We start from the raw sequence: 18,970 nt of genomic DNA on the forward strand, positions 1-18,970 counted from the left end.
GTGATCCCAATAGCTTGCAACGGAGCTAAGCCCTAGGCTAGTCCCTGATGGCATCAATTCCAAGCTATTGGGTGATCCCAATAGCTTAGAATGGATGGATAGATGAAGCTAAGCCCTAAACTAGTCCCCGGAACGGCGATGCCAAATATGTTCAAGGTATAGCCCTACCGAAGCATGTGTCGTTGGGTCTTGTCTTAGAGCTAACAATTTCTCTAATGTGGGTGCGTTAGCTCGTCCATCACATTCTCACTCTGTTGTCACACCAGAATGCTCCTTTGCCAATGAGGTGAAGGGAGAGCCCTCTATGTTTAGATGGAGGTAACAAGAGATAGTCCTTCGTGATGGCACTCTCTCAGGATGAAGGGAAAGCTAATGCAAGAAGAAGACCTACAATCAAACCTGTCTAGCATCCATCCATCAAGAAAGTAAGATTAAATAGCATATAACTAAGCAAGAAGAGGGCATGAGTGGGCCTTCCCTCTACCCCCTTGCAATGTCACTTCTAGGCCATAGCTAGCACAAATCAAACGAGTTGTTGCAAGGGTTTCTCACCAAAAAAAAAAACTCCCTTAAAAATTAGCCCTAAATAGTAGATTTTTTTTGAAGTAAAAATGAAAAATAAAATGATCTTGTTATAGATTATTTTATCATTTAAGAACTAAATTTTGGGTTGGAAAGAATTGGTTTTCAAGAGGCGATTTCACTTGTTTTGCAAAAACACCTAGTTAAGACAACAAATACAATTGAAAAAACTTGAACTGAGCATATGAAATGGTGTTGAAGGTGAAGAAAACCAAGTGTCAAAGGTCAGCAGTGAATGTAGCCCTCAGGAAGGAAGGAAACTCTGTGCAACTCAAGAGACCCATCCAGGCTTGTAGTCTCTGTTGGGAGGAGGTGGTTGGGGGGATGATGAAATGTTGGGCAAGAAGAGGTCGTTATCTTCAACAGACCATGGGAAGAAAGTGAGAGCATCTGTGGAGTCACTTGGGAGATAATGTATTGAGTAGGCTAAATTAAGGTTCCATGATAGAAGGAATGAGAGAATTAGGGCTAATTAAGAAGAAAATTTGCATCCTTTGAAGGTGCCAAAACCCAAAGTTTAGTTTGGTATGTAAGCACTTAGGCAAATATAATCTGATAAGCAAAATCCATTTTGATGAGATTAGTAAGGGGAATAATGATATTAAAATTTTCATGTAATAATGGCGGGTCAAAATTTAAGAAAAAATGTGAATGGGGTGGGTGATGATTATAGGTCCCCATGGACGTAATCTTCACCCTTAGAATGTTGGGCCCAATCACCTTATTTTTAAATTTTTCTCAAATTGCAGTATGGAAGCATAGTTATCAATGAGAGTAAATCTATCTATTTAATGGCTAGGAATCATTCATCTACATTTCTAGATTATCAGTAAAAGACCCATGCAAAGGCTTTGACTGATACATAGCAATTTTTCTAATTTAAAAAAAAAGTGCTTGCTTGGAAGAACAAATAGGATTCATCTGAAAAAAAAAAGAAACAATTTGATTGCAAAAATGATAGGAGTTCTAGATTTTTAACATCTATTTAGACACTCATTTAGGCTTTTACTATTGGTGATAGTAATTGTATGTGGATTTGCAATTACATCGCTCTTGGTTCAGGATGATCAAAAGTGAGGAATTCCAAGTGAGATAGAGAGACTATACAGATGGTGTGAAGCTTGTTGATTGGACCACACTATGTAATTTTTCAAAAATTGTGATTGTAAAATTCCAATTGGTACATGATGTGAAGCTTGTTGATTGGACCACACTATGCAATTTTTCAACCGCTTTACATTTCACATTGTATTAGCAATCCTTTTAGGCCAAAGGATTTCTCTTACAACCAAGGCATGAAATGTTCATCAAGCAAAAGCATTTTGTACTTGTTGCCCACCTTCTTGGGCAGCCTAGAGGCTTAGATACGTATTGAGTATGTTTATATTTATACACTTCAGAGTTCTAATGCTACATTTCTCTTGAGGCCTATCTAAAGAATTGTTTATTCTTGCATGACTGTTGAAATTCCTAAGTTGTGTAAATTTTTTTTGCCTTTGTGCTCCTTAAATGTTTCATCCTTCTTGAGAAACTCCTTTTCTCATGGTGGTTGAGACTACACTAGCGAAAACAGCTAGCGAGTGAATATGCTTTTGGCGCGTGCAACTCCAAAGTAACCTAAATTTTTCCTCGTCTTTTTCTCTATGGAACAGGGTCATCTTGAGCTCCTATGAGTCATCATTGTGAATTCATCGGATTAATTTATTTTGAGAATTTGGATAAAATTTGATGGAATCAAGAGTTTGTGATCAGTAGAGTTGAGTTTGTTAAACATGACCTCTATTAGTTTTTGGCATTTGATTACTTCTTGTTCTTCCCTCAACCAAACCACCAACAAAATGAGAGCTTGTTCTTCCCTCAACCACCAAGAAATGAGAGTATTCTGGTAGGTGTTTCTTCCATAGTAGTATGGTCAAAAAGCATTAAATTTTAAACTAACCACCTTAGAGGCTTAACACCTACCTCATACATAGCTCTAGACCCTTATGCTACTCAGCAAGCCATGGAAGATAACAAAAGATTTGCCTCATACTAACTCATTAATAGCTCAATTAATGGTCATTCCAACTTTCATGTGAGAGACCTTTGTTAGCTGTGCTAGGATACAAGGTCGAACTAATTTGCACCATCCACTTTTTATTAACCACTCACCCCCCTTCAAGAACACTAAGTGTAACTTTCTCACGATAATGGGTCAATTAATGGACACAAAACTTTAACTGGCCATTTTCATTACCTCCCAATCAAGGAAGCTTTTTGACAATCATCATGCTTGTTTTCAATCATTTAAGAGATGTTTTAACTGCCGGTTGTATTGCTTGACGAGATTTATTGTGAAATTGCCCAACAAAAAGAAAAAAAAACATGCAATTTTAAGACTTATCACATCATAATGGCAAGAAAGGCTGCCCATCTTCTGGGCCACAAATGAACTAAGGGTAACCTGAGCTTGTACAGGTACATTTACACATGGGAATATCTATATCACAGCATTGTGGCCATGATACTCAACCATTACAACTTAAAATCGATTTTCTCACTAATAAAAAGAAATCCCCTGTATGGCTATTATATGACTCTTTACAAGGTTTGATACTCCCAGATACTTTTCCAAAAGAAGAAAAAAATCTCATAAGCCTGATTGATCAAAAGCTCCCAGTTGACCTTAACCTAAAATCATGCCTTGTACGAAGTGCCCCGTGTGATATGAAAGTAGTCATCACGAACATAACGCTTCACACTTTCTTAGTAGGAGAGTTTCGAACTCTGCTCACATGGCTGCATGCAAGCTTCAATGGCTGGTAGCAAGTGCTGTAACAAAAATGCCAAGGACAAGGAACGGCTGTGCACTCGCCTGTCTTAAAAGCAATTATTAAAGTGTTAATCCTTGGATCACATCCGGAACAAACTTTTTTCAAAATCCCATAAAAAGGCACTCATTTCTTGAAATCCATTTCGAGAGAGGCATAATGGGAAGACAGATTGACCTGATACTTCACGTCGTATTTAAGAGGGTCCTTGAGGAAGTATTGAAACTACACAATTAGCAGAAATGTAAGGATATAAAAAAAAAAGAGTACCTATTGATAGTATGAAGAACATGGACTCATCTCTCGTAAGTAATCATTCTGAATAAACACTCACTTGAAAGAATACTTGTGGGAAGATGAGGCCCAGCAAAGCAACACCATAGTAAAGCTTGCCGGTTGCAAGAAGATAAGCTGCAAGGAAATTACCGGCATGTATCAATATCCATATGGTCACGAGTGTCTATGAGACGATGCCATACAATTTTGAATGTGCACACCACCACTAGGGATTTAAAATGTCATACAATTTTGAATATGCACACCACCACTCGGGATTCAAAATGTCATACAATTATGGATGCACACACTGCCACTTGACCTGTCATACACCTGTGGATGCACACACTGCCACTTGACTATGTGAATCCCATGTGCCAAGTTTAGAAATTAATATACAATTACACGGACGTGCACAGTGCCTCTAGTGTCTGCGGGGGCCTCACTCATAAGAAAACCCCCATATCACCTGCATGCTTAGGGTATATAAGAATAGGTCTAATTTAAACACACACGCGCGCGCACATGCACACCTGCACATATATGTAAATGTATACACACAAATATTATCTTCTGTAAGTAAGTAAACATATGATATAAATTTTAAAACCCCTGCTGTAAGTCAAATACAGTAGAAGCTAATGCACTTGCACATGTATGTAAATGTATACACACAAATATTATCTTCTGTAAGTAAATATATGATATAAATTTTAAAACCCCTGCTGTAAGTCAAATACAGTAGAAGCTCATAAATATTAAACCTCCTGGAAAAGTAAAATGACTATAAATGGACCTTAGTATGAAAGCCATCCCCTGTGCACTCAAGTAATATCATACATTTTTTCCAAAGACCTAGAGCATAACGTGAAGAGCAGGGATTGAGTCCCTAACAGACAACAGCACAGATAACATAACAAGACTATTTGAGCGGATGCTATAAAGCTGTTAAAAAGGAAAACAGCTGATACTAACCTGCCACAGAAAGTTGTGTTACATCAATACATCCCGCACATATCCATTTGGCTGTATCAATACCGAATGCAACTGGCAATGACTAACACACCACAAATGGTTCACTTTTCCACCCACAAATACATGGCGTTTCAGGTGAAAAACATGAGGGAAAAAAAAAACATCGTTTCGTGGTCACCACCTGCAATCCCATGGCTCGATCTCCTTCAATGCTTTTAAAGTCATTCACTATAGCTATTCCAAGCTGAAACATTATAGAATTACACAAAGCAAATGTGAGACAATTAGTGGCCATCCAACAGACAAGACAAATCCCATTTTTGATATGGAGTCTAGACTCAAGAGCACTTGTGCACATACGCTAACAAGTGCACACATGCATGTGTTCCTGTCACCTGAGTGTGGGGGGAAAGAGTTACAATAGGGACCTATAGTGCTTGTACGCAAAAGCTAAGAAGTGTGCACACGTGTGCGCCTGTCACCTGGGCGTGGGGGAAAAGAGCCACAATAGGACCGATAGCACTTGTGCACATAAGATAAGAAGGAAGTGTGCACATGCGTGCGTGCCTGATGGGAAAGAGCCACAATAGGGACCATTAGCTCCACCTAAGCACGTTTGATACTCCAGTGAAGGAAATTCCTGGGCTCAAAAAGAGGCACAGAAGCTGCTCTTTGCTCCTGCATAGCTCAACAGCTGCCCTGATGGCAAAATCAATCCAAATACCCCTGGCAGTCTCACCCTGGAAGGTCAGGGTCCTCTCGGTTTCCTGGCAGATAGACCAGGTGTGCCAGGCAATGAGATTGCTAATCATCTTCCAGCCTGGAGCCCTGCAGTGTAGACTCTCACCTATATTCAACTTCACAGCTAGAAGTGGCCACTGTAGGCTGCTTCTTACTGAGCCATGAGATGCATGAGTCACCAAGAAGAAAACAGTTACCACTGGTTGACACTCGCGTGTCATAGCAACCTGCCCAATCACTGTGTGTAAATGCAAGCAAGCATAGTGTAGAAGAACCGCCATAAAACAAGGCAAAGTTTGCAGTGGCTTTAAGACAGCGAAAGACACGCTTACATGCTTGCCAATGCATAGTGCTCATACAATGCATGAATCTGCTCAATTGAGAAACAGCATACTGTATGTCCAAACGAGTAGAGCATAAATAGATAAGACATCCCAGAGCCTGTTGATAGGTGGCAACATCAAAAGGCTCACCAGCATGCTCAAGTGATAGTTTTAAACCTGGTTCCATAGGAGTTTACAATCTGTCATGTGAAAACGCTCAAGGAGCTGTTCAACACATCTGCACTGAGATAACATGATACCCCCCTCAAAAGGTATAAACTGTATGCCTAAACAGTAATGCGAATGCCCCATGTCTGTGACAACATCAAATGCATGCTGTAAATCAGCCTTAAAAGTTGAAATATCACCCTCTCCAGGGCCAGTGACAAGCATGTCATCACATAAAGAATGAGGATGAGAATATTGTTCCCAATGTGGCGAACATAAAGTGTACTTTCAGCTGAACTATTCTGAAACCCTTTGGCAATCAAGTATGCATTAACTTTGTGGTACCAAGCACGAGGAGCCTATTTAAGACCATACAATGCTTTATGTAAACGGCATACTTTACTTTCTGCACCTTTTTGAACAAAGCCAAGAGGCTGAGACACATAAACTTCCTCCTACAAATCGCCATTCAAAAAGGCAGTTTTGACATCCAACTGATGTACATGCCATTGTTTGTGGGCAAACAATGCAATAACAGTACGTATGGTAGTCATACGTGAAGTGGGAGCAAAGGTCTCCTCATAGTCAATGCCCTCACGTTGGGCATACCCTTTGGCGACCAAGCGAGCCTTATGGCGATCAACTGAACAATCAGGCTTACGCTTAAGCTTGAAAACCCATTTTGTGCCAATAGTACGCTTGCCTGGAGGCAAGTCACGTAACTCCCAAGTACCATTTTTGTCAATGGAGTCCAACTCCGAACGCATGGCTACCACCCAATTGTCATCCTCCAATGCATCAACATGAGAAATGGGTTCCTCATTACAAGCAGTGGCAACAAGAGCTGTATCCACATAACGAGAAGCAGCACATGTACGACCTGGCATAAATGTAGACTGTTTGCTATCAGGCAAAGTGTTAATCAGCCATCTAGATTCTAGGAACACTTTTTGACTTCCTAGTATCTGCATCTTCCTCTGCCAATGCATCACCCAAGGTATCCTAATCAATCTAAGGCATTTCAGGATCAATTTGGGGCAAGTTCAGCAGCTGATTGTTTTCAGCAGGCATAGGTGGCTGTAAATGAGCTGAAACTGGCTCTACATTGTCCACATTTGAATTGAATAAAGGCAACAAAGTATCAAACACATCTTCTGGCCCAATAGATGGCTGTCTGGTACATGAGACAAGTGGTTGAGATGCATATTCATCAAAGATAACATCTCTTGACACAATGATCTTGCCTGTATTAGGCACATAGAGTCTGTATCCCTTACTCTCAGTACTATAACCAATGAAAATGCATTTGATTGCCTTTGCATCAAGCTTATGTCTTTGTTGTGTGGACACATGCATATATGTCAAACACCCAAAGACTCTCATATGAGTCACCACTGGAATCCTGCCATTCCATGCCTCATAGGCAGTCATAGATTTCAAGGCTTTAATGGGGCAACGGTTAAGCACATAATTGACACACATAACCGCCTCAAGCCAAAACTTACTGGGCAGATCCTTGCTCTTGAGCTTGCAACGTGCCATCTCCGTAAGTGTGTGATTACGTCTCTCTACAACTCCATTTTGCCGAGGAGTATAGGGGGTAGTACACTGATGAGAAATACCATGTAACTGCATGTAAGCTATGAACTCATTTGACAAATATCCCCCCCCCCCCCCCCCCTCGATCTGTACACAATGTGACAAGCTTGTGTCCACAAGCATTTTCAGCCATGGGACGGAAGTCTCTGAAAGCTACAAAGGCACCTGACTTCATTTTTAAACCATACACCCAACAAACCCAAGTGTAGTCATCAATGAACGTGATGAAGTACAAGTGTCCTCCAAAAGATGCAGCCCTCATGGGGCCACAAAGATCACTATGAATGAGGTATAACGGACAGATAGCTCTCATAGCACCATCTTTAGGAAAGGAATTCATGTGCATCTTTCCAAGGATGCATCCCTCACATACATGCTTGAAGGGAACCTGCATAGGAGGAAGCTCATGCACCGTACCTTGCTTTTGCAAGCGTACAAGAGATAAGAAGTTCAAGTGACCAAACTGAGCATGCCAAGGCAAACTGCATGTAACCACTAATGCATATCCCTCATGAGCAAAGTTAGCCTCTTCTTTAGTGTCCACAGTAGCAGCCAAACCTTGCTGCTTCTTTTTCTTTTCACTCTCAATGCACTTCCTACATTCCTCAATAAGATGGCCAGGTTTTTTGCAGTAGTTACATCTCTTCTTTTTCTTGTTGTCACCCTCTTTAGACGAGGTAGAATCTGAATGGGCATGTGGTTTGCCCTTAGGTTTACCACTAGATGCAGCCCCAAATTTACCTTTGTTTCGATCAAAGGCACCAAATGCCTGTTCAGCAGAAAGCATAGTGGTCCTATGAGAACGAGACTGCTCCTCTTGCAATAAGAGAGTCACCAACTCATCAAAGGTATACGAGTTTGGATTACCCTTCATGAGTAGACGAAGAGTAGTAGCAAAACCCTAATAGGATTCTGGCAAACCTTGAAGCACTGTAGATACAAGTGAACCATCTGGAATGACCTCATCAATGTTGATGAGTTGCTCTCGCAAATCCTTGATGCGAGTAAGAAACTTGCCCATTGAATCACCCTCATCCATATGCTCAGACTCAATCTTCTTACGAAGATAGGCAACACGAGCCTCATTGCGAACCTGATACAAAGAAGCAAGTACATCCCATGCACCCTTAGAAGAAGTGCATGAACGAATGTGCGGTATAACCTGCCTTTTGCATGAAAGGGAAATCAAAGCATGTGCCTGAGCATCCTTGGCATCCCATCTGAGCTGTTCTGGAGTGGGTGGCAAAGGTGCAGAAGATGTAGCACCACTTGAAGATACATCATCACCTCCATCAATGGTTCCTGAAGTACTTGCTGCTCGTGCAGGAGCAATAGGCCTGACATCTAAACCCACAAATTCTTTGCAACAAGTACATGTTTCATCATGTATGCCCACATAGGATAGTTGGTGCCATCCAACTTATCCTTAACGGAGAGCATTCCAAATAAATCACTAGTGTTCCCAGACATGGCTGTCACAAGTGTGTACAAACAAGTAATAATACTGTAAAACCCAAAAAATTGGGGGAAATGGCCCAATGTCAACTAAATCTGCCTGTAACACCCAAAATGCCTGCAAATGTCTATAAAAGACTTGCAAATGGTGTCAATTTTTGCAAAATCCCCAAATTTCTAGTGCAATTATGCATCAAATCAGGTAAAATCAGTGCCAATGTATGCCAATATTGCAATTTTGAGCTCAATGGTGAAAAGCCCCAAAATTAATGCAGTGTATTTAGCAATTTCTGAGTATTTGAAAAAATTGCAGAAATACCAATGTTATGGAGCAACTTCAATCAGACAGGTACAATAGTACAGTCAGCAAGTACAATAGTACACGTGTAAGGCGGCACAGTACGGACAAGTACACAAGGCGGCACAGTACGGGCGATGCAAATCTGGGCAGCGTCATTGTGCTGCAGTGGATCTGGTGCAGTTACAGGCGGTGCAGATCTAAGGCGCAGGGACGGCAGGGGCGGCGGCAGAGTAGTGCAGAAAGGCGACGCCATACGATACAGGCAACGAAGGGATGCAGAGGGCCGTGCCAAGGCAGCGGCGGCAGGTCTGAGGGGATACAGGGAGAAACCCTAACCCTAATGCTCTGATACCAATGTTGGGTATGGGGGAAGAAGCCTGCACACAGACACACACACACACACACACACACAGCTGCAAGAGAGAGAAAACAAGTGAAGCTCAAGAATGTTGGAAAAGATGTACTCAATAATAATAATGAAAGTACAATGCGAGTACATAAAGTAGCCTAGGGCAAAGTGCCCAACACACATAAGTGTGTTCACACTGGGAAAAAACTTGTGTCTAGTCATAGGGAAAAAGTGCCCGTGAGTAAGCCGTGTTCACACCTGAACTAGCCAGGAGTGGTCATGACCAACAGACTCGAGGTGACCTTGAGTTGATTCTTGCAAGATGAGCAAGACCTCATGCTAGAAATGCCGCCATATTTACTGATGGGATTGGCTTCTTTCCACAAATTCTGGATCAACTGTCGGGTGTTATAACAATCAAGGCTATTTCTCGAACCCAAAGGGAAGCCAACTATAGGATCCCATCCGAGCTGTGCAAGTGACAAGTTCCATGGTGCCTATCAAAAAAAAGATTGGCAAGCTTGCAGCCCAGGTCATGATGGCTAGTTGCGGAGCTCTAGGGGAGTCAATGGAATTAATGCCATGTATCATGTCCTCAAACAGCCAAAAGAAGTTCTAAGTCATAAGACTCCAAAATGGACTCCATCATTACCTTCCATATGCTGTAGTTGTTCCCATCCAACTGTCGTATAGAGGGTAACTCCCCGTCTTCCAACTCCGGCCATGGAACCCCAACAACAATGAAATCAGCTAAGTCATAAGACTCCAAAACGGACTCCATCATTACCTTCCATATGCTTTAGTTGTTCCCATCCAATTGTCGGTCCACCGGGAGTGTGGGGAGTGTCGGGATCTTCACGTGCTTCTCAGCCATCTCAAGCAAGTCTGCCATCTCAAGGGTTCACAAGGTCTTGTGAAGGGAGGGTGGGTGAGGAAAAAGAAGAAGAAGAGGCTGCAAATAATATGGAAGCTGGCTGTCCAACGGTGATGGCCTTCTTCTACCCGATCTCCAAGTCCCGTACAGCCCAAACAATCTCCAATCAGCACCTCAAATCAACAAACCCTCGACGTCCCACTGTCTCCAAGCTTCAAGCCACTTGGGGCTCTAATACCATGTCAGAATGCACAACGGAAATGAAGACAACTGCTGCAGGTTGCTGGTCGGCCAGCCTAAAACAGGCCGACAGCAGCCCATGCTCACGACTAGCACCTGGGCTGCTCACGACCGGCCAGCAACTCACAGTCGGCCAGCATCTGGAGACAGCCAACAGCCCAGCCACACCTCCGAAAAATGGGGAAAATACATGGAGAGAGAAAAAATGGGAAAACACTAAAACAGGCAGGCACACCCACAACAGAGGCCCTAATATAGTGTACAGACAGGAGATGACTGCTAACAGCACCTAGGGAGAAAGATATGGGACCGTTAAGATGCTGACACCACCCTTGTTACATAATGGCCAAATGACTAGGGACCAGGTAGTATCTTCCTGCATCTCACAGTGCAACCTGCCATAAGGTGATGTTCTTGTAGCATCAAAATTTGGCGGCAAGCGTTTACGTCTATGCAAGTATTTGAAAGAACTTGGAATCAACACAAAATGGTTTTAAAAAGGCATCCAGGAAGGTGAAAAAGAGTTACCCCGGCAATACTGTACAACACTGTCAAAACCATGACGTCTGGAGGGAGTGTTCCAAAGAGTAACTGACCAGCCCACCTGCAATTAAGAACAATGCATCCACAACTCTCCTGAATCTATCAATCCAGATGTAAAACATGCACATAGCACCACTTGAGTGACCAACATCAAATGTTTGGACATGTCAAAGAAGTCCAACATGGTGCGTAATCAGCATACCAAGGAAGACAAATGTAGCTTGATCCAAGGGCAAAATTGCCTATCCACCCATTTTGCTTGAGCTGCAACGAGCCGTATATCAGAACCTCAAAAATTTGATGGCATGATAAAATGGCTAACAAAGGTGAATCAACAGTGCAATCTTTCACTCAAATTACGTCAAATGCTGAGAAGCTCACCTTCAAGGGAGGCGCCGAATATATATAGGAAAGAAAAGAGCCTCCAATGGCAGTGCACAGGATAGATGGAAAAGTGTGTCCAGCCTAGAGTGTGAAACCACGGTCTAAACAGTTATAAAAAACAACATACAGGTCCTTGATAATAACATACTCCAGCTACATTTGAACCCTTGTTTGTTGAGAAAACCAGGTGCCTACCCAAGAATCCAAGCCATAAGCCAAGCATAACCCGGCAGAAAGTAGCACCCAAATCTGGATAATGACCTGAAACACACAAAGCTCCCTTTAGATCTTTCTCCACTTACACTTACTATTTCCCTAGATCCTTTCTTTGCAATGATCATACTTTATAGATGTCCAAAATTGAAAATTATTGCTCAGAATACACATCTTTATCTCACTAAGAAACCCGCACTAGGTCATGCGCAATGACTTGAAGCATAATAGTGCATTCTAAGACAGTGTAGATAGTAATCCAATAATTCCAAACATTCTAAAATGATATGGATGGTAATCCAATCATTTATCTACTCCAAAGATCCATCTACACAAGGATTGGATTCTGTAATGCCCAAAAGACATACTAGACTGGCAAAACTAATGAGGTTAGATTAATGCTAATTAGTGACTCAATCATGGGATAATGCGAGCTGAGTATTAGTAAGTTACTTACTAATGAAGTGACCTTTAAAATTTACAAGTCTCTCATCTATGGTCTCTGTAAGAGAGGATTAGGCTAACTGACAGGCATTTCCAAGAATCAGGACACGAGAGCACACTGGGTGATGCTCAGGCTCAGGTTCAAGCAGGCTGGCAACATGGCAGTGCAGTGTGGGCACAATTGAGCTGTGGATGTGAGACTGAATAGGCACCTATTTGCTGTGTGCAGGGCTGAGCACTCATATGATGGGCCATTCGGAGGCTAACTTAATGCCCACTAAAATGGGCCAGAGCCTAGACAGACACTTCAGAGCTTCCCATGGGGTTTCCGATTCCTCTCTCAAGCATCTTCCATCTTAAAAAAGAATTCTTTGCACAAAATAAATAATGTAGAACCTTAAGGCTTAGCTTATAAATTTAATGGTCACAACTCACAAGGATATCAGTACAGATAATGACAAGGAGAGGTGTGACTCACTTCACTCTCGGATATGGCCCCCGACGGAATTGGACGATAAGGTTCATTAATTGCATCGATTTCACGATCATACCAGTCATTTAAAGTCTGCAAAACCAACCTATCATTGAAACCTCTCTAGTAAAAGCATTTTTTTAAAAACGGATTAAAAAATTAAGTATATTAATTCAATAGATGATGTGTTCTAAAAAGACCAAAAATGAGAGCAAAAAAGTAGAAATGCATGACTTGAAAACAGACCTGAGTATAACCAGTCAGACAAGGCCCTGACATGATCATACAAACCACTGACTTGGCAACATCTTCAATGGTCCACTGGAAATTCCCTGTACCAATGCACCTATGTTAGGGAAACGTATGAGTCATCATGAATGTTGACACAACATAATTGGTGAAATTTGACACAAGTACACGGGTCAGTTGCCCAAATCTGACTGCACATGCAGTCACCATCCTACCTACCCTGCCCACAAACTGCTGCTGCTGCCGTGTCCCATGAATTAGGGTTCACATACGCAAGGATACCTAGCAGATCCTGGATATATTGTGTGAACAATGGAGGTTCACCATCTTCCTCAAACCATGAGATTCCTCGCCCGTTTTGTAACCCTACTTCTTGGACATAGAGTGACCTTTCACCTTTACCAGACTCCAAAGCAGCACTGGCAGAACTCACTACCGCTTCACAATGCCTTTCTAGCATCTGCTAGGTTAGACGTCAGTTGAATTTTTATTTCTTTGTGGTGATAGCTTTTTGGGGATGGATTAAGATTAAATAACATATAACTTCTCGGTTTCACATGCAGTTTTGGCCTTCCATACCTCTCTCTCTCTCTCTCTCTCTCTCTCACACACACACACACAGAGACCAGGAACGCCCCCAGAAGGGACAGAACCGGTTTCAGAGTCATCAAACAAGGCTGTTCACAGTAATGGAACTGTCCTATCGCTACGCTCAGGCTTCCCCCCACGAATCCAGAACTACGCTTGCCTTTGCCTCCATTCCTAATGTGGAGGGCCAGACGATCGAGACCGGCGAGACAGAGAGAACACTCCCCTCATCAGTCTAGATCCGGGAGATACTCCAGAAACACCGCAGTACTTTCCCACAAGAGTGGCTATTGAGGAGCTCTACATAGTTGTTGAGGAGGCTGGCCACTGGGTCTCCACTTTGCATGATACCAACACCCTATGAGCCTCAGCCTCTCTAGTTTTACAGGCCATACCTCATGTGGAATACCGCAAGTCAGCATCACAGAGCTTTCGGCTCTCATAGGCAACTGGGTGCCCATGCTACTATAACACTGCTCTACCTCCTCCACTAGTGTCGCAAAAAACCATGAAGGGCTCATCCAAATCCGCGAACCTGAGAACAAGAGCGGATGACAATATAACTTTGAGCTTCTCAAAACAGACCTGCTCAATCGAAGTCCAACAAAATACCCGATCCTCCTTTGTAGCATATGTCAAAGGATTGGTCTCCCTGGCAGAATGCTCCATAAAACACCGATAAAAGACTGTAAGGCCGAGAAATCCACAAAGCTCATGTACATTTTCTGGTATGGGCCACAATGGCCTCAATCTTCTCTGGATCCATGGGATTCCATCCTCGGAGATGACATATCCCTAAAAAGAAAATTTGAACATGAAAAACTCCATCTTTTGAAGGTGACGACACAAATTATGTGCATTAATCAACCGCAAAGGCTGTCTCCACATGCTTCCCATGCTCATCTTTAGTCTTGCTAAAGACCAAGATATCATCCAAGAAGACAATGATGAATATCCCAAGGAAAGGATGGCAGATCCGGGACATCATCCTGCTAAGGTAGCCGGGGCATTCGTTAACCCAAATGGAATCAGAAGAAACTCAAACAATCCGAACGAAGTTCGGAAAGCAGTCTTCTGAATACTATCTGGATGTATGCAAACCTGATGGTATCCGGATTTCAGATCCAACTTGCTCACAACCACTTCGCCCGTGCGAGCTGATCGAACAAGTCCTCAATACAGGGTAGCAGGAAATTGTTTTTGACAGTGAGCTTGATGAGTGCCCGGTAGTCCACACACACACACACACACACACCCATCCTCCTCCTTGACCAAGAGGACTAAAGCTCCAAATGGCAAGGAACTCGGATGGAAAGAACCTTTGGCCAACATTTCCTCTAGGTGTTGCTTCAGCTCTGTCATCTCCCGGTATGGGGCACAAGCTAGGGGCTCTCCACTAGGAATGAGATCAATGTGGTGATCCTCAAGCCATGACGGAGATAGCTCCTCAGACAAATCGGCATTGAATAAGTGTCCATGCTTGTCCAAAATGAATTGTCTATCTATCACCAAATCCTCCAAGTTGTAGAACACCTGCACCTATGTGCTAGGGTTTTCCAGAGATAGAAAGAACAGTGCGGCGGAATCACACATATAGCACACACAAGAGTCTTAAACTACTACTTTGTATTATATACAAGAAGAAAAAATACGATTGAGATTCAAGTACAAGATGTGGCTTAGAATGAAGACCTCAAATCACAGCCCTGCGACCTACTGTTCACTCTTGGCTAGCACTTCACCTACAGAGAAACAATATGTGAAGTATATCCCTGTAACATACCCATTGTAAATAACAATGTACTTGCTTCAGAGTTGAAAAATATAACTTAGTTTGTCATTTTTACGATCAAAAAACTTCTATTTTTGGAAAATGAGCCATTTTTACTTAGAAATTTGTAATTTTGAATCCAAATTTGAAATCTACGCGTAATTTTACCTTTAAAATAGTTTTTTCTGAACTAAAAACGGGCACCCGGAATGGGTTTAATTAAGCTTTTAAGCCTTTAATCTGCGAACTTCCGACCAAAAATAGTAACTATCCAGGCGTCTAATCAACGAACGGAAAACGCCCCCATGGTCACGGGGCAAGGCCGGACATTTCCATCAAAAAATATTTTTTGACTCTCCCGGACGACGGCGGGCGGCCGGCGTGGCTCCACCACGGGCGCCGCCCGTGAAAAAAACCGACAATCCGCCCGGGACACCCAAGCGTGTACACGACCTAGACGCACCCTCCAGCACACCCCTACACGTACCCCCTCCTCCCAGAACCCTCTATCCACAGGTGTCGCGCGCTCTCTCTCTTGGGGACACCTCCACCCCCATGTGTCACACTTTCTCTCTCCTCGAGACACCTCCACCCCTAGGTGTCTCACGCCCACACTCTCTCCCGGACACCTACACCACCCAAGTGTCACCTTCCCGCACCCGGACGTCCACCCTCCGGCACCTATAAAAGGACCCTCCCAGCCCCCTTCTCCAGACAAGCCCCCAGCAAGCCCCTACGCGCAAGCCCTCTCTCAAGCTCTAGGACATGTCCTACACTTCCCCCCCCCCCCCCCCCCCCGTGTGAATAGACTTAAAGTGTGTCTCTCCTCCAACCCTTGCCTTACTCTTCCCTAGGCCTCCCTAGACGTACACTCTTCTCAAGAGCTCTCCAAGTTAAGAACACCCTCTCAATTCCCCCCCCCCCATATGTGGCGACTTAAACTTAGGCTAAGAGGTCGTTTCTGCCCATAAGCCCAACAAGCTTTTCCTACCCCAAACGGACTCCGTTTTCGAATCCGTTTGAACCAGTAGAATTCTCTCTTTTCTCTCCACGCTTCCAACCTCTTATATTCACCTCGTTTTCTCTCTATCCTCTTAAAACTCTAGTGCTCCTATGGCGCCGAAACGCCGTCGAATTGAGGAACCACGTGCTGCCCAAGGAGGGAATGAAGCGAATCGCGTCCCTGCAATCGACTTCGCCCCTCTTGAAGTGAATAGGCATGAAAACGATAACCAGGTTGGTCATTTAACAAGTTTAAGTAAAATTCTCTCTTATGAAGCTTAATGCAAAGATTCGAAATAATAGGAAAGGAACCAAGGTTAAACCCCTAGTATAGATGGCCTAAAGTACCTTATGGTTACTCTTAAGTAAAGTTATAGGAAAATAATCTTGCTTTTGAATCATTGTCTTTCCAAAACGATGGTTTTTGTTAATGTGTGAATTCATTGGATAAAGGCTATGTCTCTTTTTATTGAATATACAGCTGGTTTATTGCTAACATGCAGGTACAGCTTCTTCCCCCCCTTAGCTAACTCTGTGCTTGCCTGTGTAGCCGGGCGGAGGATATAGCGAGGCCGGGAGTCGGCCCAGGGCAATCCCCTCCTATGCCACTGGAAATTGGTTTTCACCACCAGGGTGATGTATATATGCTGCCTAGTTCTGTGGGTCCAGGCTAGTGCGGTGACTTAACCCCCACCTCATGAGGAGACGTCCCCTCCGAAGAGCGAGAGGGTTTGGTACAAGCGTCAGTACCTGAGGGGGTGACAGGACATCTTGGCCCTCGTCGGCTGGCTGACGACGAGGGGAGACGGTCCGTGAGGTTTACCCAGCTGGTTGAGGCTGGAAGATCGAATTCTAGATCATCGATGTGGTTGTGGTTGTGGTTGTGACTGTGATTGGATTGTGGTTATGGTTATGGTTTGGACATGAAGTTTGGATTGGGATATCGGCCCGGTTTCAGGGTCTTTGTAAATATTTTTCACTGTAAGTATGCTCGTTGATTTCAATGTTGTGCTAAGGAAGATTTTCTTTAAGGAATCAAGTGTAATTAATTAACAAAGAAATTTGTTTTTAAGTGTTTCACAGTGTGGTAGGACTTAATTAGGAAACAATTGAACGGGTGAGTGTGTGGAAAGTGGGAGAATGGATGCCCTGACGGTACCATTCTAAGGATGGGTGGACCCGATCAGTCGGGTAGCTTTCTACTAGTCGTAACCTACGATACTTAGGGAATAGTAGAGTCACGAACAAGACTTGTTTTAGGGGACCGAGCCAGCGGCCGTGCCTCATGAATACGGGAGAAAAAGGCGTTGGCTTCCTTGAACCAAGTGTGGGTCTTGTTCCATCTCCATGCACGTTTCGTGCTGGGGATTAGAATTTCCTTTAGGATGACTACGCTTCCCTTGCGAGATAGAGTTAGGTCCGTCCGTTTGCTCGTAACCTCGCATTTCTACGAGATCGAGGTGACGTCAATCGGAAAACAACATGAGACTTGACCGCCTATCAAAAGGATTCCCTCGCCCTATGGGACGGGGGCCTTACACGTGGTATCAGAGCAGGTTTAGACTTGGGAGATTTTATATTGTATTCTCTTGTTGCTCTAGGAATTTTTGTTAAACTAATCTAGTTACGACTGGATGCAGGAGGACGAGATGGATCCCTATTCTCGCTTCCTGGTATTCCAATGCATGTTCATGACTGCTTGTCGCTCTTCCGAATTCGAGTTCCGTGACACTATGATGCACATTGTAGACAAGCTAACCCTTCCTCTTTACACTCGCATCGAAAGGGGATGGAACAGAACTGAGTATTGGCATCGTCGATCTACCTATTTCATCATTCGAGCTGAGCAAGTCGGCAATCTCACCAACGACTTGAGGCGGATCCGATATGCCGAGATGTTGCGGATGGTTCGCCTGTTCTGGTTTATTGGCACTCCTCGTAACACCTATGTCACTATCGATGGGAATCGCATGTTGCAGAATCGATGGGTTTATGATAGGGTGACTCAAGTTGTATCCCCTGATAGAGTAGCCGTTACCCGTCTTTCTAGACGAGGTTTACCTCCCCTACCAGAGACTTATCGAGTTCTTGAAACCATGGGAGAACCCCCCTACTTTTTCAATGCTACCACCGCAGATCTTTATTAGGTTCCCTAGAGGACTACCATGTAAATAAATAAGATTGGATTTAGTCCAATCCTTGTAAATGGCTTGGTTTACTTGTAAATATTAAAACTTGGAATAAAAGGTTTTGATTTTCACACTCATTGTCTTATGTGTATTAAACCGCCTAAGTGACATGATTCTAAATTTAGCTTCTTATTGATAACCAGGATCGTCAACTTCTTGCTCCCAATGCATTATATACAGATACACAGGAGAAGAAGCTTCTCCTCAAACAAATGCAACCTCCCTCATTTAATGGGGCAGGTTCAAAGATTGAAAGGGATGCAGAAGTTTGGATAGAAGCCATGGACGATTACTTTTCGGCTGCTGGTACAGGAATTGGGAATCAATCCATGCTTGCCAGATTCCGTCTTACCGGGGACGCCAAACTTTGGTGGAAGCAATGGTGCCGAGATAAGGGCGTCACTGAAGATACCCAAACCTAG

The 18,970-nt window shown here is 43.3% G+C and overlaps 1 protein-coding gene across 2 annotated transcripts in view; it reads right to left on the minus strand.

The window, feature by feature from the left end:
• Positions 1-2,952: 2,952 nt before the first annotated feature.
• The window catches only part of G4 (UbiA prenyltransferase family protein), a 43,360-nt gene continuing 27,342 nt past the window's right edge, over positions 2,953-18,970 (minus strand). Inside the window, exons 5-15 of one of the 2 annotated variants that reach the window (XM_086800805.1) lie at positions 12,996-13,081; positions 12,756-12,842; positions 11,816-11,881; positions 11,618-11,701; positions 11,439-11,500; positions 11,222-11,297; positions 4,825-4,887; positions 4,644-4,725; positions 3,727-3,803; positions 3,570-3,617; positions 2,953-3,436 (exon numbers count right to left, since the gene is read on the minus strand). In XM_086800805.1, the coding sequence (XP_086656931.1) occupies positions 3,374-3,436; positions 3,570-3,617; positions 3,727-3,803; positions 4,644-4,725; positions 4,825-4,887; positions 11,222-11,297; positions 11,439-11,500; positions 11,618-11,701; positions 11,816-11,881; positions 12,756-12,842; positions 12,996-13,081 (794 nt within the window). In that variant the 3' untranslated portion in view covers positions 2,953-3,373. The remainder of the gene's footprint in view (positions 3,437-3,569; positions 3,618-3,726; positions 3,804-4,643; positions 4,726-4,824; positions 4,888-11,221; positions 11,298-11,438; positions 11,501-11,617; positions 11,702-11,815; positions 11,882-12,755; positions 12,843-12,995; positions 13,082-18,970) is intronic. The other variant, XM_086800806.1, reaches the window with a different exon arrangement.

Source organism: Cibotium barometz, chromosome 7 (assembly GCF_041138505.1).
Source record: "Cibotium barometz isolate CiBa-2024 chromosome 7, ASM4113850v1, whole genome shotgun sequence".
NCBI classification, from domain to species: Eukaryota; Viridiplantae; Streptophyta; class Polypodiopsida; order Cyatheales; family Cibotiaceae; genus Cibotium; species Cibotium barometz.